This window comes from Catharus ustulatus, chromosome 25, assembly GCF_009819885.2.
Source record: "Catharus ustulatus isolate bCatUst1 chromosome 25, bCatUst1.pri.v2, whole genome shotgun sequence".
NCBI lineage: Eukaryota > Metazoa > Chordata > Aves > Passeriformes > Turdidae > Catharus > Catharus ustulatus.
In genome coordinates this window covers 2,276,196-2,300,379 of record NC_046245.1, presented here as the reverse complement: position 1 = coordinate 2,300,379, position 24,184 = coordinate 2,276,196, and the positions used below count along the sequence as shown (strand labels likewise).

General features: G+C 54.9%; 1 protein-coding gene across 1 annotated transcript in view; it reads left to right on the top strand.

Annotated features, from left to right (window-relative positions):
• Window positions 1–6,258: 6,258 nt before the first annotated feature.
• Window positions 6,259–24,184, top strand: part of CNTN2 (contactin 2) — a 29,637-nt gene continuing 11,711 nt past the window's right edge. Inside the window, exons 1-7 of the mRNA XM_033080171.2 lie at window positions 6,259–6,413; window positions 16,742–16,837; window positions 21,149–21,293; window positions 21,896–22,071; window positions 22,607–22,702; window positions 22,894–23,103; window positions 23,725–23,824. Coding sequence (XP_032936062.1) covers window positions 16,783–16,837; window positions 21,149–21,293; window positions 21,896–22,071; window positions 22,607–22,702; window positions 22,894–23,103; window positions 23,725–23,824 — 782 coding nt within the window. The 5' untranslated portion in view covers window positions 6,259–6,413; window positions 16,742–16,782. The remainder of the gene's footprint in view (window positions 6,414–16,741; window positions 16,838–21,148; window positions 21,294–21,895; window positions 22,072–22,606; window positions 22,703–22,893; window positions 23,104–23,724; window positions 23,825–24,184) is intronic.

Here is a 24,184-nt window from a genome sequence, read left to right as displayed (position 1 = left end):
CCGTCCCTGGGATGGGGACAGCCACATTCCCAAAGGTGACAAAACCCCTGGGATGGGGACAATCCCATTCCTAAAGGTGACACCACCCCTGGGATGGGGACAATCCCATTCCCAAGGGTGACACCACCCCTGGGATGGAGACAACCCCATTCCCAACCCATTTCCAACTCCCAGCTGAGTTTTGGCAATTCTCTGCCCAAGCTCTGCTGGGAATGAGAAACAAATCCAGCCTGGATCTGGGATCTTCCCAGCACTCCCAGTCCCTGTTGCTGTCAGGGACCACAAACACCTCCAAACCCCCAGAAATGAGGCCAGGACTGCTGGAAGCAGGGAATCCATGATGTGCCATTCCCATTAAAACCAGTATCCCTGAACCATCCCATCCCTGAGGAAATCTCTCAGCATCCCTCTGGAAAAGGAGGATTGGGAAGGAGCTGGACTCTGCCCAACCTTATCCCAAATTTCCTCATTAAATTCCCAGTCCTCCCCTCAGGTTACTTTGAGTAATGAGAAGAGGGAGGAGTTGCAGAGCTGGACAAACAACTTGGTGTAAGTTACTCACAGCCCTGTCTCAGCTCAGCACCAATATTACTCAACATTTTTAAGCAAAAACTCTGACATTTCTTTAAAATTCCCCCCTGGAGTTTTGAAGCCCAAAGAAAATTTGGGTTAAAAACTCATCCCGAGCTTCTCATCTCTTACTCCTTTGAGTAAAGTTCGAGGTTTGCATGGGGAGAAAAACCCTGACCCCAAACTTTCCACAGAGCTCACAGGGTGACCCCATAGATCCCAAAAAACCAGAGAGGGCTGGGATGAACCCACACCGTGTCCTGGGAGGATCCCTGGAGCTGGAATTGGACGGATGGAGAATCCACACGAGGATTTGTGGTGCTGAGGGAACCTGATCCTGATCCTGATCCTGATCCTGATCCTGAACCTGATTCCCTCTCCAGAGGGTACACCCCGGTCACCTCCTGTCCTGACCCCTGTGGTGACCCCCAGGGTCAGCAGGGATGTTCCCACTCCCATCACAGGCACCACGATCCCTCCCTGGGATCTGCACTACCTCTCTGGGACAGGGAGCTCTTCCAGCTCTCCAGAAGAAAGAACCTTTCTTCAAGGGTTTGAATTAGGAGCCAACATCTCGTTCATCCATAAAAAGGGAAGAGTCAGACCCAAAACTCCAACACCAGACCCCAAATTCCAGCACCAAATTCCAAATTCCAGAGCCAGACCCCAAATTCCAGAGCCAGACCCCAATTCCAGCACCAGATCCCGAATTCCAGAGCCACACCCCCAATTCCAGGACTCTCAGGAGCCGAGCTCAACCCCAAATGTGTAGATTTGTCCTGTTCCTACAACATTCTGAGCCAACCCCACATCCATGTCCTGGACACAACTCCAGGCTGCCCCAGTTCCAGGGACCTCCCTGACCCCACAGCCGATGGGAACACCAGGAATTCGGGATACGACGACACCGCTGCGCTTCCCCGATCCCAAGGCTGCTCCCGCTCTTCCTGGAGTGACAAAACCAGCGGGAAAAGCTGGAATTTTCATCCAAACCCCAAAATCCTGCTCGGAGAAATCCAACCACACACCTGGACACGCTGTCCCTGCTGCCAGCATCGCCTTCCTGGAGGGGATGGATCCCAAATCCAGGTGTCACCGACGATCTGGGAGATCCTGGGCGGTGTCACCGACTTTTCCTGGCACATCCCAATGGTTCCACCCATCCTGGCACATCCCAAAACTTCTCCTGGTCGCACAGGTCCCAGCAGAGCTGTGAGTGCCACCTGCGATGTCACCTCCTGGTCCCAGGCTTTCCGTGCACCTGCAGCCACCAAGATTTCAGTTAAGCAATAAAAAACAACAACAAAAAAAACCTTATTAAGGGAAAAAAAACCCAAACCTTATTAAGGAAAAAAAAAAACCTTATTAAGGGGGGAAAAACCTTATTAAGGGGAAAAAACCCTATTAAGGGGAAAAAAAAAAAAGACAAAAAAAAAGACAAAAAAAAAAAAGGGACACCTCCTATATCTTGCACTAAAAGCTGTTTTATTAACCAGAATAACGATGTTTTTCTGTCCTCACGACGCCACCCACGGCATCAGTAGCGCCCCTCGCCTGTGTCCCTGTGTCCTCGCGTCGGGGTTTGGTTTGGACACTGTCTAAACCCCGTGTCCGACCCCCAAAATTCATGTCAAACCCCAAAATTCCATGTCTACCCCCAAAGTTCTATGTCAGACCCCCAAAAATTCCATGTCGACCCCCAAACCCCATGTCAAACCCCAAAATTCATGTCAAACACCCCCAAAATTCTGTCAAACATCCAAAGTTCTGTGTTGAACCCTCAAATTCCATGTCAAAACTCCAAAATTCTGTCAAACTCATGAATTCCATGTCAAACCCCCCAAAATTCAGTGTTAACCCCCAAAATTCAGTCGGACACCCAAACGTCTACATCAACCCCTTAAAATTCCATGTCAACTCCAAAAATCCTGTGTTAGTCCCAAAAAATTTCATGTCTACCACCCAAAATCCCATGTCAGACACCCAAAATTCCATGTAAACTCCAAAAATCCTTTGTCAGCCTCCAAAATTCAATGTCAACCCCCCAAAATTCTGTCGACATCCCAAAATTCCTTGTCAGAACCCCAAAATTCCATGTCAACCCTTCCAAATCCCATTTCCACCCCAAAATCTCAAGTCAGACCCCCAAAATTCCATATCAGACCCTCAGACCAGAGTCCTTCTTCCAAAATTTCATTTTGAATATCCATTCCTCCCTCTCACATCCCACAGAAAGTTCTGGGATCGTTTTGTTTTCGTTTAATTTGTAAATATCTCGTGGTCCGTCCGTCCTCTCTGTCCGACCTCCCAGCTGGCCTCAAGTATCCTGTGTATTTATTTGCCTTTTTTTTTTAAAGCAAAAAAAATTAAAATAAACAAAGAAGAAGAAAAAAAACCACCACCTTTGCGTTAACCCCACCTGTTCCAGTGAGAAATGTAAAGCTGAGGCTGTAAAAATTCAGTTTCCAGCGAGATTTATGGACTAGAAGGGGGAAAAAAATGGTTTAATTGAAGGACTTCTAAACCAACTGCATGAGAGATGAGAGAAGGCCAAACTACTCAGATATCATTTTTTTTTGAATCACTGTAAAAAAAAAAAAAAAAAAAGCGGATTTTTTTGTATAGAGAAAACACTAAACATATAATAAAACATGGTTCAAAACTCATGTTGAGCCTGAGAGTCATTCCTATTGAATTCCAAGAGGGAAAACAGCAAAACTGGTCCTTGGAATTCCCAAAATTCCCTTCCTGGCCAGGAAAGGAGGATCCTGGATCAATTCTGAATCCTCCACAACCAGAACATGGATTGTGCTGGACCTCAGCATTCCCAAAATTTCTTCCCTGGATAGAAAAGGAGAATATTGGATCAGCTGGAACAGTTCTGGGATCCTCCAGAACCAGAACCTGGATTGTGCCAGTCCTAACCATTCCCAAAATTCCCTTCCTGGATAGGAAAGGAGGACCCTGGATCAGTTCTGGATTCTCCAGAACCAGAGCCTGGGTTGTGCCGACCTCACCATTCCCAAAATTTCCTCCCTGGACAGGAAGGGAGGATCCTGGATCAGGTCTGGATCCTCTAGAACCAGAGCCTGGATTGTACCAGTCCTCAGCATTCCCAAAATTCCCAACCTGGCCAGGAAAGGATGATCCTGGTTCAGCTCTGGATCCTCCAGAACCAGAACCTGGATTGTGCCAGACCTCAGCATCCCCAAAATTCCCTTCCTGGTCAGGAAAGGAGGATCCTGGATCAGCTCTGGATCCTCCAGAACCAGAACCTGGATTGTGCCAGTCCTAACCATTCCCAAAATTCCCTTCCTGGATAGGAAAGAAGGACCCTGGATCAGTTCTGAATCCTCCACAACCAGACCCTGGATTGTGCTGGACCCCAGCATTCCCAAGATTTCCTCCCTGGATAGGAAAGGAGGATCCTGGATCAGATCTGGGTCCCATTCAGCACCAGACTCTGGGTTGTGCCGGACCTTGGCATTCCCAAAATTCCCTTCCTGGCCAGGAAAGGACAATCCTGGATCAGCTCTGGGTCCCATTCAGCACCAGAGCCTGGATTGTGCCAGACCTCAGCATCCCCAAAATTCCCCGAGGATGCTCAGGGGCATCTCTGGATCCTCTCCAGCACCGTTTCCATCCCCCAAACCCTCGGGAAGCGCAGGGGGAGAAGCTCCCTCGGCTCCGAAAATGCGGGATTGACCTCAGCCCCCCATTCCCGGCAGCCAAGTGCGGCTCCTGCGGGATCCATCCCCCTCTGCCAGCCCTTCCTGCCCCGAGGCTCCCGAGTGCTCCTGGCAGAGCCTCCCCGGGGCGGAGAAGGGGCTGGAAGGAGGGGGAGCGGAGGGGTAATTTGGTTAATTGAGATGTAATTGCTGCGGGCTAAGAGGATGAAGGGCTGAGAGCTTCCTGCGGCAGCGGGGGCTTCTCCCGCCCCCTTCCCAGCTTTTCCAGGAACACCAGAGAGGGGGAAAAGCACTTTTTGCCCAGTGGAGACATTGCCAGCGCGGTGGAGGCACCAGCCACGCTCTGTCCGTGCCCCAAGGATGGAACTGTGGAACTGTGGAACTGTGGAATTGTGGAATTGTGGAATTGTGGAATTGTGGAATTGCACTTGGTTCCTGGTGCAGAAATTCCATCTAGCTGGAACCCGAGGACTCCTCCAGTTCCCCAGTCCCCCATTCCCGCTGCCCGCAGCCGCTGGAAGCACCAAGCCCGAGGTCCGAGCCTCTCTGGGCTTTTTCCAGCATTCCCGTGGGGATTTTATCCCTCCTGGAACGGCGGCGGGGCCGCGCTGATCCTGGGGATCGATCCGGGCCAGACGCGCTCGTTCCTTCCCATGGCCCGGCGGTGACACCGGCACCGTGCGCGACCTCCGGGGGGCAGGACCGGATCGATGCCCGGCTCCCTCCTCCTCCTCCTCCTCCTCCTGCTCCGGGAGGCAGCTCCAGCCTGTTGCCCGTTCCCATGGCTGAGTTTTCCCTGCTGGAGCTGGGAATATCCAAGGGATTCCCGACAGCGCTGTGGCTGACCCGCTGGGGTCACCGCTGTCCTTGTCACCTGCAGGGTGACCCTGGCGCAGGCACAGAGCGGAGGGGACAAAGGGCAGGGACAGGACTCGTCCCCACCTTGGGTTTCCCTCCATCCCTGAGGGCCTGGCTCCCGCTCTGCTCTTCCTTCCCCACCCCAAAACTGGCAGCGGGGAGCCCAAACTGGGACAAACTGGGCGAGCAGAAGCGACTCGGGACCCTCAGCCCCCCCTCCCGCCCGGGCAGCGGGAGCTTTGCCAATCAATAGAGACACTGATGCTTTAATTACTTTTCTGTAATTGCAGCCCATTAACCTGCGGCCAGCCCCGGATCTCCCGACATCCTGAACAGGTCTGGGCTGGAGCTGGCAAGGGCCGGAGGGTCGCTGGCAAATTCCAAATCTTCGGTTCCCCGGGGGCTGCCGGGGGTCCCGGAGTGTCCCTGTCACCTCCTGTCCCTGTCACAGCCCCAGACGGGCCGGGAGCTGCGGAACTTCCCGAGAAAATCCTCCTGGAGCAAACCCCGAGTCCCTCGGGGCACAAAGTGGCTTTGGGCACACCCGAAAAACCCAAAGGTGACCCAAATGTGACCACGCTGTCACCCCCGCGCTGTCACTGTGAGGAATCCCCGTCCTCGGGGACCTCCCACGCCAGCCCGAGCGTCCCAAAATTCGGCCGTGCCGCGATTTCCTCTGAGCGAATCCCATCCTTGGGTGTCTCCAGAGCCAGAGACGCGCGGGTACCACGGACAGATTGTGTAATTATGGATCGATTGTGTAATCCCTGGATATATTTAGGCACGGGGGGTGCACACACCCAGACCCACGCAGGGATGGGGGCCCCTGGGGCTACTCCAGCCCCACAGCGAGGGGCTCAGACCCCTCCATCCCCCCCGGCCCCACACCTGCTCCAGCCCCAGGGACTCCCGCAGCCGGCGGGAGAGGCTGTGGGATGAATTATGCATCACGACGATGATGATGATGATGATGCCGCTCTGCCTGCCCGCCCGCTCCTTGCGCTGTGGCGAGCGAGGTAAAAGCAGGGGAGGAGGGGGAAAAAAAAAAATTAAAAAAAATAATAATTCTCCGTCTCCAGGGAGCGGCGTGGTGGTTGGCAGCGAGCGAGGGAGCGCGCACGCAAGGAGGGAGGAGAGGGAGGAGCACATCCTAATGCAGAGATGCTGCAGTGGCTTTGGGCACACACATCCACACTCGGCCAGCCACCAGCCGAGCTCTGCCTCGCAGCCCAGCCCCCGGCAGCCGCCAGGCCCCGCGGGCCCCCGGCTGATGCCCACGCAGCCCTCCCGCCCCAGGTAAGCGCTTCGTTGATCGCGGAGCTGTCGGGAGAGCTCCGGGTGTCTCAGCGCATCATTCCCGACCCGCGCTGGGTGCGCTCCGGCCGGGGGGGACACTGAGGGGTCCCGGAGGGTCGGGGACAGGAGCTGAGGGTGGTTCGGGCATTCCGGAGTGAGGAGGTGGCACTTGTGGCAGCGCGGCGCGGCCGAGGTCAGGGCGGCTGGCAGCAGAAATGTCTCGGACGGGGGAGAAAAAAAAAATCGGGGAATATTTCGGTTCTCAGCGATTGTCGCGAGGTTTTTTCCCGGCGCGTTCTGGCCCGAGGCACTTCGGGAGCGCGCTGGTGGGGTCGGGGATCTCCAGCGTGCTGGGGGGGTCCACAGGGGGTTCTGGTGCCCAAAAGTGCTTCAGCACCCCCAGAACGAACTGGCAGAGCCCTGAGCAGCCCCAGGGTCTCCTCTCCAGGGAGGGAGCGCCAGGAACGCCGTGGTGCCCAGATCCCCCTTCCTGAGGGCAGATCCCAGGGGAGGGGAGGGATTTTGGGGTGCTCCGGGGGAATTTGAGTGCCTGGGGCTGTGCCAGGGACACTCGGGGCTGTGCCAGGGACACTCGGGGCTGTTCAGGATCCAGTGCAAAGCCACGGATCCATCCCCATCCCATCCCCGTGGGCACGGGGGGCACCCCACAATCAGGGCACCCCTCTGTTCCCATCCCAGATGGATGGACACCGGCAGGGGAAGCAGCCAGGGGTAGGGAAAGCTGTCCTGCGGCTCCTTCTCGAGTCTTCAAACTCCTCGAGCTCCCACCCACGGTGACCCCAAAACTGCCCCGGGCTGGCCCCAGCTCCCCGCAGCCCCCGCGTTATTCCCGCTGGAGATCGCGTCTCTCCCAGGAAACACCGGTTGCTGTGAGGATGGGAGGCAGCAGCCGCTGCATCCCGGAGCTGGGAGAAATCCCAAAGCTCTCCCAGAGCCCGAGCTCGGCCCTGCTCCTCCCAGGCACATCCATGAGGAGTTGTGAGGGAGCACGAGGTGTTGCAGGAGATTTAGGATCAAGAAAAAACCTCTCCAGGCTGGATGTTTGGGATTTAGCGAAGCGACAAAACCTTTAAAACCTCCTGCTTTGCTCAGCAGGGAATCCCAAACTTTCCAGAAATAGCTGAGCTTTCCAAAGGGTGTTTCAGAATCCCCAAAAACTCCAGAAAACGGGAGATGGGGGGGTCCTGTCCAGCCCAGCTGCACCTGGGGCTCAGGTAGAGCGAGACAAAGAGTTCCCAACGCTCCTCTCCACCCCCCGATTAATTCCTACAAACCAGAGCGGCCACTCTTATCCCTCTGGAATATTTGCAGAGGATTTGAAGGTCTGGGTTAGGATTTTCTCCGCGGATTTACCACAAATAAAGCCATAAAGGGCACAAAACCCGAACCGTGCCTTTAGGATTTCCCCCTAGCTCATCCCACCCGCAGCCCATGGAAATGGGAATCCACCCGGAGTCACCTTAGAGCAGCGCTGGAAATGCCCCAAATCCGAATTATCCATGGAATATTTGAGGAGAGGTGAAGGTTTTGCTCTCCGTGGCACTTCGTCCCTGTCACTGGCAGTGCCACCACCCCCGGAGTGTGAGGAGGGCAGCGCTGGGCACGGCTGAGCCCACGCGGGCACCTGGAGCTCTCCGTGGGCACCTGGAGCTCCCCACGGGACCCTGGAGCTCCCCGTGCCCCCCGGGATCCCCCCGCAGCTCCGGGAGCCGCTCCCGGCTCAGCCGGGCGGGGCCGAACATCCCCGGGATGGGGCCGGATCCCAAATCCCGACACGGAGATCGGGGAGGGGTCTCGGGGGGGTTGGGATGGGGTTTTAGGGAGTTTAGGGTGGGGTTTTCATGGAGATGGGGATGGGATGTCAGGGAGATTGAGATGGGGATTTCAGGGAGTTTGGGATGGGGGTTTCGGGGAATTTGGGGTGGGGTCTCAGGGAATTGGAGATGAGGTTTTCAGGGAGATTGAGATGGGGATTGAAATGGAGATTGAAATGGGGATTTCAGGGAGTTTGGAATGGGGCTTTCCCCATTTCCCGTTTGCTCAGCGCAGCTCTCCAGCTGCACAAAATCCGTTCCCCTCAACCCAAAACTTTTCCTTTCCCATCACAAACACCTCCGGTCCCTTTGTAAAATCCAGGTTCTCTCTGGGATAATCCAAGGGACATTCCCACCCGGAGCCGGCTGTGAATCCCAGCCCTGCCCAGCAATCCTAAATCAGGACATTTATTATTTACTGGACAGCACGGAGAGCCCTAAAAAAAAGGGAGGACCAGGGAAAATCTGTTTAGTGCTGATCCCTGACAAGGCTGGGAATGTTTGGAGCCCGAATCCCAAACCCAAGGGCAGGAGAGAAGCTTGGACACGGGGCTGGAGCATCCCAAGGAGCAAAACAAACCCGGCACCACCGCCGGGAGCAGCTGCAGCTTCCCTGGATTTGAACTCCGGGATGTTTCCCCTTCCCAGTACAACCAGTACAAGCACCCAGCGCTGCACTGGGAGGGCTGGGGAGCTCCGTGAGATCCCTGGAGCCAGGCAAGGATCCCCCAAAACCCAAAATCTTGGAACCTTGGGATGGTTCTTGCTGTAGGATCAGGGCTTCCCTTCCCAAGCCCTTCTCCGGGAGCTTTTCCCGAGCTCTCCGCTTGTTTTTCCCGACTCCCGGGAGCGCTTCCAGCGGCAGGGAAAGGCTGGAGCAGGTAGGAGCTATTTATACCTGATCCACATCACCGCGCCGCGCTTCTGACGCCACCGGACCGCGGGGGGGAGGGAGGGATAGTCCCGGCTTTAGGCTGAGCTTCCCGGAGCTGATCCGGGCCTGGGAAGCGAGAATGGAGAGGTTTAGTTTGGGGAGGGGAGCTCAGCTCTGTGCTCGCTGCCTGAAATCCCTCCCGGCCCAGCGGATCTTCCCGGAATCCCACAGGAGCAGCGGGAATTTCCCTGGGAAAGGGAACATCGGCAGCTCCGGGAATGTGCCTGGCGGAATTTCAGTGATTTCTGCAGCCACACCCGGTACGGGCCGGGATTTGGGGCCGACATCGCCTCCCACGGTCACAGGATCGCATCCCAAGGGGCCAAAGCCAAAACTCCCCCAATCCCACCCCAATTTATTCCCGAATTCCCGCTGCATTCACTCCTGCGTGGATTTTCAGACATTCCCAGCTGCTCTGCGCGGAGTTTTCCATTGGAGCTCGAGTCTGGAGGGAAAGTTAAGCCTGGCTTAACACCAGCCCGTACCCAGCCTGGGGGAATTCCCTTCCTAAAATTCCTCCATCCCGGGGGCCTGGAGATCCATGGAAAAGTCTCCTGGTTTATCCTGCTGGTCCCCTTCACTTTCTCACCGTCCCCAAACACGGAACCCCCGGGAGCTCCAGCCCCAAAACCCTGGGAATTTTTCGAGGGATATTTGCAGAGGTTGGATTCCCATCACCCCTGGAGGCAGCGAGTTGAGAGATGGGAAGGGGTTGGTTTGGGGAGAAAAAATATCATTGAAATACAAAATGGAGTGGAGTGGAGTGGAGTGGAATGGAATGGAATGGAATGGAATAGAATAGAATAGAATAGAATAGAATAGAATAGAATAGAATAGAATAGAATAGAATAGAATAGAATAGAATAGAATAGAATAGAATAGAATAGAACAGGAGTAGAATAATAAAAACGAAAACTAAAATAATAATGATAATTTTTAAAGGGAAACCACTCACTGCTAAGCTCAGATGTAAAATTCACTCTGCCCAGAGCAGGAAAGTCCCACTCTTAAGAAATTTTTTTAATTCACAATTCGATTTTACCCCCAAGCCCACCGCGCCCACTCCCCTTTCCATGTCCGGGACCAGAGGCCCCTCCCGGCTTTGTCTCGGCACAAAGGGAGAGTTTGGAGCCAAAGGAAACTCCCCCCGAGCCCTGCGGAGCTGCGACCCGCGGGGCTGCGGCCAATTATTGGGGAAAAGCGTTTCCAGGAGCAGGGAAAGCAGGGAGGGGCCGGAGATCCTGCTGGGATCAGAGAGGGACAGAGGGAGTGGCCGGGCTCGGTTTGTGCCCAGGGCAAGCCGGACCTGGAATGTTGGTCCTCATCAAGGACGAGTTGTTCCAAATGAATCAGTTAATGGTGATCGATTTTAAATGATCGGTTTAAAGTGATTGTTTTAGAATTGTCAGTTTAAGATTATCAGTGTAAGAGCCGGCAGTGCGGGGTGAGAGCAGCCAGCTCATCCCATGGATCCCATGGATCCCATCCCATGGATCCCATCCCATCCCATGGATCCCATCCCGTCCCATGGATCCCATTCCGTCCCATGGATCCCATCCCATGGATCCCATCCCATGGATCCCATCCCATCCCATGGATCCCATCCCATCCCATGGCTCCTATCCCATGGATCCCATCCCGTCCCATGGATCCCATCCCGTCCCATCCCACCCCATCCCATCCCATCCCATCCCATCCCATCCCATCCCACCCCATCCCATCCCATCCCATCCCATCCCATCCCATCCCATCCCATCCCATCCCATCCCATCCCATCCCATCCAGATGTGGGACCCTCCAGACCCGTTTTGGGGACACATCTTGTGCCTGGGGACTCTGGCATCGTGTCCTGACCCCTGCCAGAGCAGGGATCCCCAAACTGCAGTTTGGGGTCTGTTTGGGGTGACAGAACTGCACCCCAAGATCCCAAACCCCTCTTTTGCTCCTCATTTGGAGATTCCTTGCTCAGGATGGGTTTGGAGTGACCCAGAATTCCTGCAGGACCTGGATCCACCGACAGATCCGAGCCCAAAAAAAACCTCTGGGCAGGGCTGAACCCAGAGTTTTCCTCTCCATCCATCCCTGATTTCCAAAGGACAAACCCATGACAGTGAACTCCTTTGTAGCTCCCCAGCCCCGCTGTGACAGGACGGACGCGATGTCCCCAACCTTGGGAAGGTTCTGAGGGAACATCACACGCCTGCCCCTCCCAGCTTTAGCCACGACCCCGAACAAAAGAGGCCCAGCAGGAATTCCAGCCTGGATCCTTCCCTGGGGAATGCAGCGGCACCAGGAGCTGCCCCATTTAATCCCAAACGCTCCTCCCGCGGCTGAGTGCGGGAGATGGAATTACACTGATTTATCCCGCTAATGGATAGCGCTGGACGCGGCATCTCCTGCCCGAATCCACCCCCAAAATCCCGCTGGGATCATCCTGTCGAGGATGCAGCCCCACAGCCGGAGCTGCGGGTGCTGTTCCAGGCGGTTCCTCCTCTCCCTGCGCCCCTCAGAATCTCGCTGAGCTCCCCTCTCTGCGCTCCCGGATCCCGGAGGGATCGTGCGGAGTTTTCCATCCCGCCCGGCCCGGAGGTATCGGTGACAGCCTCCATTAGCGGCACTGACAGATCCCCTTTCAGGACACCAGAAGGCTCTCGAGTGGCTGTCAAAACACCCCGGGAAGAGGGAAAAAAATCCCAGCTCCCTGTGGCCTTTCCGTAATTAGGGATGAGAGCAGAGCTCAATATCCAGTGCAGTGTTCCCGAGCTTTGGGGTGGTAGATTCAGGATCGGGAGCGGGGGGTCGGGTCCTGGATCTGGAGATTGGGTCAGATCCAGGATCAGGAACTGGGGGTCGGGTCCTGGATCAGGAGATTGGGTCAGATCCAGGATCAGGAACTGGGAGTGGGATCCAGGATCAGGAGATTGGGTCGGATCCAGGATCAGGAGATTGGGTCAGATCCAGGATCAGGAACTGGGAGTCAGATCCAGGATCGCGAGCTCGGGGTCGAGTCCAGGATCAGGAGCTGGGAGTGGGATCCAGGATCAGGAGATTAGGTCAGATTCAGGATTGGGAGATCGAGATCGGATCCAGGATCAGGAGATTGGGTCAGATCCAGGATCAAGAACTGGGGGTCAGGTCCAGGATCGGGAGCTCGGGGTCAGGTCCTGGATCAAGAGCTGGGAGTGGGATCCAGGATCAGGAGATTGGGTCAGATCCAGGATCAGGAGATTGAGTCAGATTCAGGATCAGGAGATTGAGTCAGATTCAGGATCAGGAGATTGGGTCAGATCGAGGATCGGTAGCTCGGGTCAGATCCCAGTCAGGAGATGAAGGTCAGATCCAGGATCAGAACCTCGGGGTCAGATCCAGGATCAGAACCTCGGGGTGGTGGCTCTGGTGTCCCCAGGTGTCACCTGGGAGCAGCCCCACTCAGGCACAATCTGAGGGTGACACTTCGGTGACAAAAGCGATGGGGACCATGAAAAACGGGATTACACGGATTTATCCCGTCCAGTCTGGAATTGCGGAATCACTCGGAGTCAACACTCAGAAAAATTCCTGTTCCTCACTCACGTCTTTGTTATTCCGGGAGCTGCTCCCGGATTTTTTACATAGTTAAATCACGGGATGGGCTGGATTTTAAAAGGGAAAACGGGAAATCAGCCGCATCTCCCTGCTCTCCCTCCCCAGGAGCTCCCCGAGCAGCTCCGCGCATCCCACCCGCGGCGCTCCCACTTCCCGCAGGGTTCCGGGAACAAAAACCTGGGAAGGAAATTCTGGAGGGGAGGAGGGATGGACACGGGGGGGTGAGGAGGGGAAATGTGGAGTCTGAAAGGGATCAGAGCAGATGGGGAGAGGGGAGCCGCGATTTGCATCCTAAATAATAAATGGGAAAATCATGGAATAATTCCAATCAGCCCGCGAGGAACGCGGTCCCAGCCTGGCTTGGCTGCAGCGGGGGGAGCCGGAGGGGCGCTGGGGGCTGTGTCCCCACGGAAAGGCACGGCAGGAATTCCTCCTCTCATCCCCAGCAGATCCCGGGCCTCGGGACCATCCCGAGGAGGGGCGGGATAGGATTTGCTCTCGCTCAAACACGGCACAAAGTGTTGATAAATCCAGGGAATGGCAGAGGAATTCCCCGGATTTCGGGGCTGCCCCAAGGAGCCTCCATCCCCAGGAGGGAGGACGGGCCCAACCCCGACCTCCTGAGCTTCCTCCTCCTGGTGGGAAGGATTTCAGAGGGCAGGGAGTGGGTTTAGATGGAATACCAGGGCGGAATTCCTGGCTGTGAGGGTGGCGAGGGGCTGGGATGGAATTCCCAGAGAATCCATGGCTGCCCCATCCCTGGAAGTGTCACCTGGGATAGCGAGAGGTGTCCCTGCCCACGACAGGGAGTGAGATGGGCTTTAAGGTCCATTCCCATCCAAACCAATCCAGGATTCCACGAAAAATAACAAAATGCAGCTTTCCCTCTCTTTCCTGTGTGTTTTCAAAGTGTGAGGGGAGAGGAACAAAGAAGGCAGAGCTGCAGCAGGAGCCTTCCCAGCGGAGGATTCGGGGCTGGAAAAACTCCCGGAGTTTAATTTGCAGCCGCTGGTGCAGGAACAGCTCCGCCGCTCCTGCCTCTCGCAAACCCCGGAGCCGCAGAGATTTGGAAAAGTCAACTCATTAATTAGCGCGGGGCTGGCATCTCCTCCCGGCTCAAAGCTGCCCCTTGTCCCCGAGGCGGAGGGACAGGCCTGGGGAACAAAGGGACAGTGTTGGTGCGGGGCCGTGGGCTCGGGACGCTGTTTGGGGCAGGATTCTCGGTGACATCAAGTGACTCCATGTGACCGAGCCACTCCAGGGCTGCAGCCAGCGGCTCCTGCGTGGGAGCGTCCCCCGCCGCGCTCCGTCCCCAAATTCCGTGTCCCTGGCACAGCTCGTGCCGCTCCCACCAGGAGCTGCCACCTCGCTCTGGCAGCGGCTCCTCCCTGCCCGGCCAGGCGGGGTAATGAAGCTCCAGCTTCATTCTGGGCCTGGCAGGGAACAAAATCCCTCTGGGCTGAGGGCGGCTGCTCCCTCTGTCCCCTCTGTCCCCTCCTACCAGTCCCCTCCATCCCCTCTGTCCCCTCCTGTCAGTCCCCTGTGTCCTCTCTTTGTCCCTTCTCTGTCTCCTCTGTCCCCTCTCTGTCCACTCTGTCTCCTCTGTCCCCTACCGCCAGTCCCGTCTGTCCCCTCTGTGCCCTCCTGTCAGTCCCCTGTGTCCCCCCTTTGTCCCTTCTCTGTCACCTCTGACTCCTCTGTCCCCTCTCTGTGCCCTCCTGCCCATCCCCTCGATTCCCTCTGTCCCATCTGTCCCTTCTCTGTCCCCTCCCTCTGTCCCCTCTTTGTCCCCTCTTTGGGATCCATCCCTCGGATCCAGACAAGACAAACCCCAGGATTTTGGGGTACTCATAGCAAAACCCCTCTGGGTGGGGACACAAAATAAACCCCCAGGATTTTGGGGTGCTCGTAGCAAAACCCCTCTAGATGAGGACACAAACCCCAGGATTTTGGGATGCTGGTAACAAAACCCCTCTGGGTGGAGACACAAACCCCAGGATTTTGGGATGCTCGTAACAAAGCCCCTCTGGGTGGGAACATAAAATAAACCCCCAGGATTTTGGGATACTGGTGACAAAACCCCTCTGGGTGGGGACACAAAATAAATCCCCAGGATTTTGGGATCCTGGTGACAAAACCCCTCTGGGTGGGGACACAAACCCCAGGATTTTGGGGTGCTGGTGAAAAACCCCTCTGGTTGAGGACACAAACCCCAGGATTTTGGGATGCTGGTGACAAAACCCCTCTGGCTGAGGACACAAAGAGGCCGCGCGGTTCCCGCAGCCCGGAGAGCTCCTGCTGCTTGCTCAGGTGCTGCTGCTAATGAGGAGGGAGCTGGGAAGAGCCCGAGCATCCCCTGGGATGGGTTAATCCCTGCTCCGAGGGGCTCGGGCCGGACAGATGGGCAGGGACAGGAGTGGGAGCAGCACCAGCTGGAGCAGGGGGATGAGCAGCAGGAGCGGCCCGGGAGCTCTTGGCAGCATCTTCAGCTCCTCGCCGGGGTGTTGTGGGGAGGGCAGAGGGAAATGAGGCCCTGCCGGGCTGGGGGAGGGCTCTGTGCAGCGATCCCGAAGGGTTTGGTAACAAAGAGGGGAAATCCAGCCCAAAATCCCCGCCAGGGATCTGAGGTGGAGCTGCTCCCACCGAGGGTTCGGGGAGCACAAAGAGCTCAGGGCTTGATTTGCGGGTTGATTTTTGGGAATACTTTGGGATCACAGGAGGCTGTGGAGGAGGCTGGAAAGGCCATCAGGAAATGCCCGGGCACTTAAAGAGTTTTAATTAAAGATTCCTTTGTGAAAGAATTCCCAGATCCTGGAGAGATTTGGGTTGGGAGGGACCTTAAAGCCCACCCGGTGTCACCCCTGTCATGGGCAGGGACATTTTCCATTATCCTGGGATGCTCCAAACCCCGTCCAACCCAGCCTGGGACACTTCCAGGGATGGAGAATCCTGCTCCAGGGCATCCCAACCCTCACCAGCCAAGAATCCCTTCCCAATATTTTCATTATTTACACAAAACCCCAAATTATTCCTCCCTCCTCACCCCCCAATATCCCGTGTGCTTCTGCCTTGGTGTTTTCCATCTAACAGGAGAATTTACAGAGGAGGGGGAAGAACGGGAAACAGCGAAGGAGGAGGGACAACAATTCCCCTCCTGATTTGTCCCATCGGGGACAAAAGGAGCTCCTTCAGCCGCTCCCGCTCCTCCGGGCACCGCTGGAATGTTGCCCTGGAGTGACTCTCGCTGGGCTGGTGGCCAGAGGGGAGGCACAGCTGGGCTGTGGAATCACAACACCATGGAATAGCTGGGGCTGGAACAGGCTCAAGCTCCAGAGCTTCTGGAATCACAGCACCATGGAATAGCTGGGGCTGGAAGGGGCTCAAGCTCCAGAGCCTCTGGAATCACAGCACCATGGAATATTTGGGTGTGGAAAGGTCTCACTGACCCTGGAGCCTGTGGAATTTCAGCCCTATTGAATATTTGGGGCTGGAAATGTCTCAGTGACTCCAGAGCCTCTAGAATTTCAGCCCCATGGAATATTTGGGACTGGAAAGGTCTCAATTACCCCAGAGCCTCTGGAATTTTAGCGCTATGGAATATCTGGGGTTGGAAGGGTCTGGCTGACTCCAGAGAGTCTGGAATTTCAGCACCATGGGATGAAACCATGGGATATCTGGGACTGGAAGGGTGTCACTGATCCCAAACTCCAGAGCCCCTGGAAATTCAACCCCATGGAATATTTGTGTGTGGAAGGGTCTCACTGACTCCAGAGCTTCTGGAATCACAGTCCCATGGAATATTTGGGTGTGGAAAGGTCTTGGAAAGGTCTCACTGACTCCAGAGCCTCTGGAATTTCAGCCCTATTGAATATTTGGGGCTGGAAATGTCTTAGTGACTCCAGAGCCTCTGGAATTTCAGCCCATGGAATATCTGGGGCTGGCAGGGCCCCGCTGACCCCTCTGTGTCCCCCCAGGGCCGCTGTCCCCACGTAGAGGCCCCCGGAGCTGGCGCAGGATGGGAGGCACCGCTGGACTCATCCACACTTCCCTGGCTGTTGGAACCTTCCTGGGTAAGAGAATTCCAGGATCCACAGGGAATCTGCAGTCCTTGGGATACAGCAGTGCTGAATCCCAAATTCCTGTGTGGTTTGGGGCGGGCTGTTCCATGTCTGTGCTGTTTATTTCCAAAATCCCTTTTGGGCCAGGGGTGTTTGACACAATTCCCTCTTTCTAAACCCAAATTTAGGGTGGTGCAGGAGGAATTTCCTCCTGCCAGTGGGGTTCATTCTGCTCCCCATCCCCCCCTTTTCCAGGGATTCCTCTCTGGCCATATCCTGAAAAGATCCCCCTGCTCCTTAGGGAGCATTTCTGGATTTCAGGGAGGATTTCTGGAGCTCAGGGAGAAATTCTGGAACTCAGGGAGAAATTCTGGATGTCAGGGATGATTTCCAGACCTCAGAGACCATTTCTAAATCTTGGGGACCATTTCTGGATCTCAGGGAGAAATTCTGGATGTCAGGGACGATTTCTGGACCTCAGGGAGAAATCCCAGATTTCAGGGAATATTTCTGGATGTCAGGGAGGATTTCCAGATCTCAGGGACATTTCTGGGTCCCAGGGATAAATTCTTAGGGACTATTAGAAATCTTAGGGATTATTTCCAGATTTTGGGGAGAAATTCCAGATCTCAGGGACCTTTCTGGAGGTCAGGGAGATTTTCTGGATTTTTGGGGAGCATTTCCAGACCTCAGTGCCCATCCCTGCATCTCGAGGAGAAGCTCTGAATCTCAAGGAAAATGTCTGGATTTTGGGGATGATTTCTGGGTTTTGGGGAGCATTTCCAGACCTCAGGGCCCCACCCTGGCTCTCGGGGAGGCTCAGGCTGCTCCCTGCAGGTCCCTTTCCTGCAGGGAGTCATTTCCTCTGCAGCTGAGCCTGGGTAATGTCCTGCAGCCAATCCATCACCCCGGGCACAGCCTGCTGGCCCCTCCTCATAAATATCTAATTACCTTTTAATGTTCTCTGCCTCCCTGAGGAGGCCCAGGCAGGGGGGGCTGCCCTGGATCCCGAGCAATTATCCCGCTTGGAAATCGCTCTGGCCACAGAGCCGGAGTTGGGGTCTCCATCAACCACCTGAGTTCAGGCAAAACCCCCCAAAAAATCACCCTGGGAGGGAGATTTTCACTGTGACCTTTGGCTGATGGAGGCAGCTGGGAGAGGGAGAAATCCTGGGGATGTGAGGAGGGATGGAAGCGATGGGTGAGGCTCAGGGAAATGTTGAGGGATTGGGAATGACCAAAACCTCCAGGTCTGCAGCGAGGTTTAAATGTTTAAAGCTTCTGAAGTGCACAGAGACTTCTCTAAAATCCTAAATTCTCCCCTGCCTTTGTTCATTTGGGAAAAACTCTGGGAAATCTGGGAATCCAAGCCCTGACCTTTTGTTCCTCAGAAAGTTGCTCGTTAAAAATAACCCAGAACGAAGCCTGGGTTCCTCAGAGAGCTGATCCTCAAAAAATCCCCAAATCCACCTGGATTCTGGGCATCAATTCCCTGTAAAACCAATTTATTGCCCAGCTCTCTGCTGTGATCCAGAGGTTCCAGGGCTGTGCTGTGGACACCCTCAGAAAAAGAAATTCAGCTTGGAGAATATTTCACCGAGGAAATTCATCATTTCCTGGGCTCAGCATGAAGGCAAAGTGCAGCCTGGCCTTTCCAGGCCTGGCTCTCAGCATATTCCTAAAAATATCCCCAAAAATAACCCAAAAGGGAGGCTTTGGAGTCACCTCCCTCCAAATCTTCATCTTCAGGTCTTCTGCTCTCACCCTTCTCCCGTTATTTTGTGCTAATTTTCATTTTTTCCCAATCCTGGAGGTTATTCCAGAGCCATGGTGGGGTTTTTTTCTGTTGTTCCAGCTCTCCCAGCTGGATGGAACACGGAAAATTCCCAGCAGGTCACTCCTCTCCTTTGAGATTTGGCTTTAAAATCTTGATTTTGTGCCTGTCCTCTCCCTATTTTCCAAATGCCACGGCTCCAGCAACATTAAAATTGGGAATTCTGGGGGTGGATGGGCCCAGATCAGTCTCAGAATTTCTGGGATTTTTCTTCATTTTAACCTGACCCCCATCTTGTAACTGTTTAATTACTGCTTTAACCACCCCTGGTTTGTTTAATGAGTGAAATCCAAGTGTTTCACCCCCAGCACCTTGGAATTGTGGATTAAAATTCACCTGAACTCCTGGCATCGATTCCAAGTGGGAAAATCGATGTCTGGCACTGCAGCTGTAACCTTGGCAGGGACAAAGGGACAAGGGGACACAGGGACACGGGGACACAGGGACACGGGGACACAGGCTCCAGGTGGGATCAGGGGGGAGGATCAACCTGATTTGGCTTGACTGGAATAAAAAATCCCACAGGAAAGGGCAGGGATGGTAGTGGTACCAAGAGATATTTTATTTGTGTAAATAAATAGGAATTATTTACCTTGTGCTCCCTAATTAATCTCAGAGCTGCTCAGCCTCGATCCTGTCACCGCCATCTATCAGAGCACAATTAACTCATCTACCAGCACACAATTAATTCTTTCTCATTAATTCCCCATTAGCTCATTATTGTTTTCCCCCTGGTCAGCAGAGTTTATTAAAGCCAGGACTCTCTCAAATGGGAGAAGATTCCCAGCTTTTCCTTTAGGAATGGAACCATCCTAAAAGCAAAACAACCCCAAAATGCCATTTTTCCTTCACTCCAAAGAATCCAAGCTGTGTGGCACCAGGGACCATCCCATGAGTGCATCCCTGTGCAGCAGAGCTGGGAAAATTGCCTGGAGCAGGGACAGGGGAGCAGCTGCTCCCAGCCCAGAGCCAATTAACAGAGCTCCTCTCCCACCCCATGGATCCCATCCCATTGATCCCATGGATCCCATCCCATGGATCCCATCCCATCCCATCCCATCCCATCCCATCCCATCCCATCCCATCCCATCCCATCCCATCCCATCCCATCCCATCCCATCCCATCCCATCCCATGGATCCCATCCCATGGATCCCATCCTATCCCATCCCATCTCCTCCTGGAGCAGTTCAAGGGCTGCTCCTCCTGCTGATCCCCGCCCATTCCTGGCTGGAAGTGCCTCTTCCATAAAACATCCCATTCCCAGGAATGGCTTCATTCAGGAGCAGGGGAAGGAGCCAGACTGGGCTGGCACAGCGGGCTGGAGACGCTCATTAATTCAATCACAGAAGGATCCTGGAGCTGGGGAAGCAGCTCAGAGCTTATCAGCGCTGGTGGCTCCTTCCCTGATAAGGGCCTGGCGTCTCCAGGGGACAGGGACAGGCAGGACAGACGTGCTGGCAATTATCCCGCCGGCTGTTCCCTCAACAAAGAGATTTCCAGGCTGATTCTGCCCTGGTCTCGTTCAGTGTCCCTTCCAGTGAGCACCCAGGGCTCTGGGAGTGTCCCAGCCCACAGCAGGGGTGGAATGGGATGAGCTTTAACGTTTTTCCCACTCAAACCAGTCTGGGATTTCCCAGATCCCTGGAATCTGCTGGAATTTGTTGTTTGTTTGAGACGTGAAGGCAGCTGGGACATCCCAGTGGCACATTGTCCCCAAAGGGTGGCCCAGGCACGGTGGGGCCTTCGTTCCTCTTGTTCTCCCTGTTCCCAAAACCAGAGTCAAATCCATGTCTGGGCACCCCAAAAGTGACTCCAGGCTCATCCCAGCCATGGAACAGAATGGTTTGTACTGGTTTGTATTGGTTTGTAGTGGGGTTTGTACTGATTTTTATTAGTTTGCTCTGGTTTGTGGTGGTTTATCGTGGTTTGCTCTGGTTTGCTCTGGTTTGTATTGCTTTGTCCTGGTTTGCTCTGGTTTGTACTGGTTTGTACTGATTTTTACTGGTTTGTACTGGTTTGCTGTGGTTTGTACTGGTTTGCTCTGGTTTTCACTGGTTTCCACACCGCCAACCAACTGGTTTGAGGCGTCAAGAGCTGCTGGAGCTGCAGGGACAGAGGGGACCTGCCAGCTGTGTCCAGAGCCCTGAAGATCCCGGTTCTCCCCTCTCCTCCCTCGCCCTGGAGAGGATTTGGGAACGAACCAGGCAAAGCCTGTGCAGGCAGAGGAGGAAGCTCAGGGCCAGGGGGCACTCCCAGCTCCTGATGTGCTGTTCCAGGAGCTCCCTGCTCCCTGCTCCCGGTGTCCCCAGGGGTGCTGCGGGATGCTCGGTGGGAATCGCGGGTCATGCTCCCACAGCCAGGGCTGTGCTGATGGGGTGCAGTTCTCACTTTGCTCCTTCTCGCTGCTGGGGACACCCTAAAAAACTGAAGAGGAGGATTTTTTAGGGGAAGCCAAGTGGAGCTGAGCAGGTTTTGCCTCTCCTGCAGTTTGGTGCCAAGCCCAGAGCGGCACGAGGAGCTACGGGCCGGTGTTCGAGGAGCAGCCGTCCCACACCCTATTCCCCGAGGGATCCGCTGAAGAAAAGGTGACCCTGTCCTGTCGGGCACGGGCCAATCCTCCTGCCACCTACAGGTGAGCTCAGGGCACCCTCGGCACCTGGAGCAGGATAAAAACATCGGGAATTCTGCGTTCTCCCCTCCGCTGTTATATATGGGGAGTTACTGAGTTGGGGATGAGATTCCTCATTCTGTGAAGAGCTGAGGGAGCTGGGGAGGGTTTGGAGAATCCTGAGGGGAAGGGGAAGGGGCTCAGGCTGCAGCAAAGGAGGCTCAGGGGGAGTTTCTGGCTCTGCACAACTCCCTGACAGGAGGGGGCAGCCGGGGGGGATTTGGGATCTCATCCCAGGGAACAGGGACAGGAGGAGAGGGAACGGCCTCAGGCTGGGCCAGGGGAGCTCAGGGTGGGATTTGCTCATGGGAAGGGTTGGCAGGGGCTGCCCAGGGAGGTTTGGGGTGCCCATCCCTGGAGGTGGCACCTGGAGGTGGCTCTGGGTGCTCAGGGTGGGGATTGGGCACAGCTTGGACCCGATGATCCCACAGGGATTTTCCAACCTCAACAATCCCACAATTCTGAGACATTCTCAGACCCAAATCCACCCCCACCCCAGCTGGAAAACCCCCACAGCCACACCCGTGGGGATTCATCCCCGTTCCTGCTCCCGTTTCTCCTGGCAGGTGGAAGATGAACGGCACGGAGCTGAAGCTGGAGCCGGATTCCCGCTACAGGCTGGTGGCCGGGGATTTGGTGATCAGCAACCCCGTGAAATCCAAAGATTCCGGCTCCTACCAGTGCATGGCCACCAATTCCAGGGGCACCGTGGTGAGCAGGGAGGCCTCGCTCCGCTTTGGCTGTAAGTTTGGCACCGCCAGGTAAATTTAAAACACAAGCGCGGTTAGGCCGGGCTTAAACTGGGCCTGCCCAGAAAAAGGCTGGAGAGAACTTCTCTAATACATCATGGCATGGAGAAATCCCTGGGCACTTCCAGGGAAATTTGGAGAATTTGGAGAAATTGGAGTGTTTGGAGAATTTGGAGATTTTGGAGAATTTTGAGAATTTGGAGAATTTGGATAAATTGGAGTATTTGGAGGATTTGGAGTATTTGGAGAAATTGGAGTGTTTGGAGAATTTGGAGAATTTGGAGAATTTGGAGAATTTGGAGATTTTCAAGAATTCGGAGAATTTGGAGAAATTGGAGTGTTTGGAGAATTTGGAGATTTTGGAAATTATGGAGATTTTGGAGGATTTGGGGAATTAGAAGTGCTATGGAGGAAACCAATGATATTTTTGGATCTCCCTCCACACAAACCCACCCAAGGAAGGGCAGAGGAAGTACAGATGTGCCCCCAGCTGTTTTTTCCTGTCCGGGTTTCACTCTGCCTGTTCAGTTTTGCAGGAATTCTCAGCGGAAGAGCGGGACCCCGTGAAGATCACCGAGGGCTGGGGGGTGATGTTCTCCTGCAGCCCCCCACCCCACTACCCAGGTGAGGGGGGCACAGCAGAGCACGGGGTTTCCAGATTTTCTGGGAATTTCAGGGAAGGAAATTTGGGGTTTGTGAAACAACAAAGCAGAGATTTGGTGTGTCCATGCGAGGGTGAATTCCAGCCTGGAATCCCACCGTGTCCATCCCACCTGGGAGGACAAACCTGCCCAGTTTATTCCTTTTCCCCCCAGGCGTGTCCTACCGGTGGCTCCTGAATGAATTCCCCAATTTCATCCCGGCTGACGAGAGACGTTTCATCTCCCAGACCACGGGCAACCTCTACATCGCCAAGACAGAGGCCTCGGACATGGGCAACTACTCCTGCTTTGCCACGAGCCACATGGACTTCATCACCAAGAGCGTCTTCAGCAAGTTCTCCCGCCTCAGCCTGGCTGCAGAGGGTCAGCGCTCTTGGGTTGTCCCAAAAATGCCAATTCTTATGGGAAAGATCTGAATTAATGTCCTGCAAAGCACCCAAATCACCCTCCAGCCTCCAAAAACATGGATGGGATGGGATGGGATGGGATGGGATGGGATGGGATGGGATGGGATGGGATGGGATGGGATGGGATGGGATGGGATGGGATGGGATGGGATGAGATGGCATGGGATGGGGTGGGAGGGAAGCAGCTCTGTCTCCAAGATTCCCTGTTCTCACTCTATCCATGGGGTTTTTCTGTTTTTAAAGGATAATTCTGGTGTAGGGAAAAGGGAATTAAACAGGAGGAAGGTGTGGATGGATGGGGATTGGAAAGTGTCCCTGTCCATGGCACGGGTGGGACTGGATGGTCTTTAAGGACCCTCCCAACCCAAACCATTCCAGAATTCTGTGATTCTCAGGAATTACAGAGCCCTGAGATGTTACAAAGAGAGTTTTAGAGTGAACTATCTGAAGAAAAAGCAAATCTCTGTCGCCTCACCCAAACAGAGGAGTTGGGATGTCACTTCCCGGGTCCCTTTGAGCCCCCTGGGTGGCATTTCGGTGTCACCCAGGTGCCCTGAGCCGTGTTTTCCCTGTACAGATGCCCGGCAGTTCCCGCCCAGCATCAAGGCCAGGTTCCCTGCGGACACCTACGCCCTGGCTGGGCAGCTGGTGACCCTGGAGTGCTTCGCCTTCGGAAAGTGAGAGCGGCGTCGGGATGGGGATGAGGATTGGGATGGGGTTGGGATGGGGATGAGGATTGGGATGGGGTTGGGATGGGGATGAGGATTGGGATTCGGATTGGGATGGGGTTGGGATGGGGATGAGGATTGGGATGGGGATGAGGATTGGGATGGGGATGAGGATGGGGATCAAGATGGGGATTGGGATTTATTGGGATTGATTGGGATTGGGAGGGAATGGCAGAACTTCCACCTCCTCTCTCCAATGGATGGAGGGAAATGGGAAAAGGGAGGAACTGGATAAAACCAAGGCCCGGTGGGACAGGAGCAGGGCGGTCACGCCAGGACCGAGTTCAGCCCGGATTCACCGATCGGTTT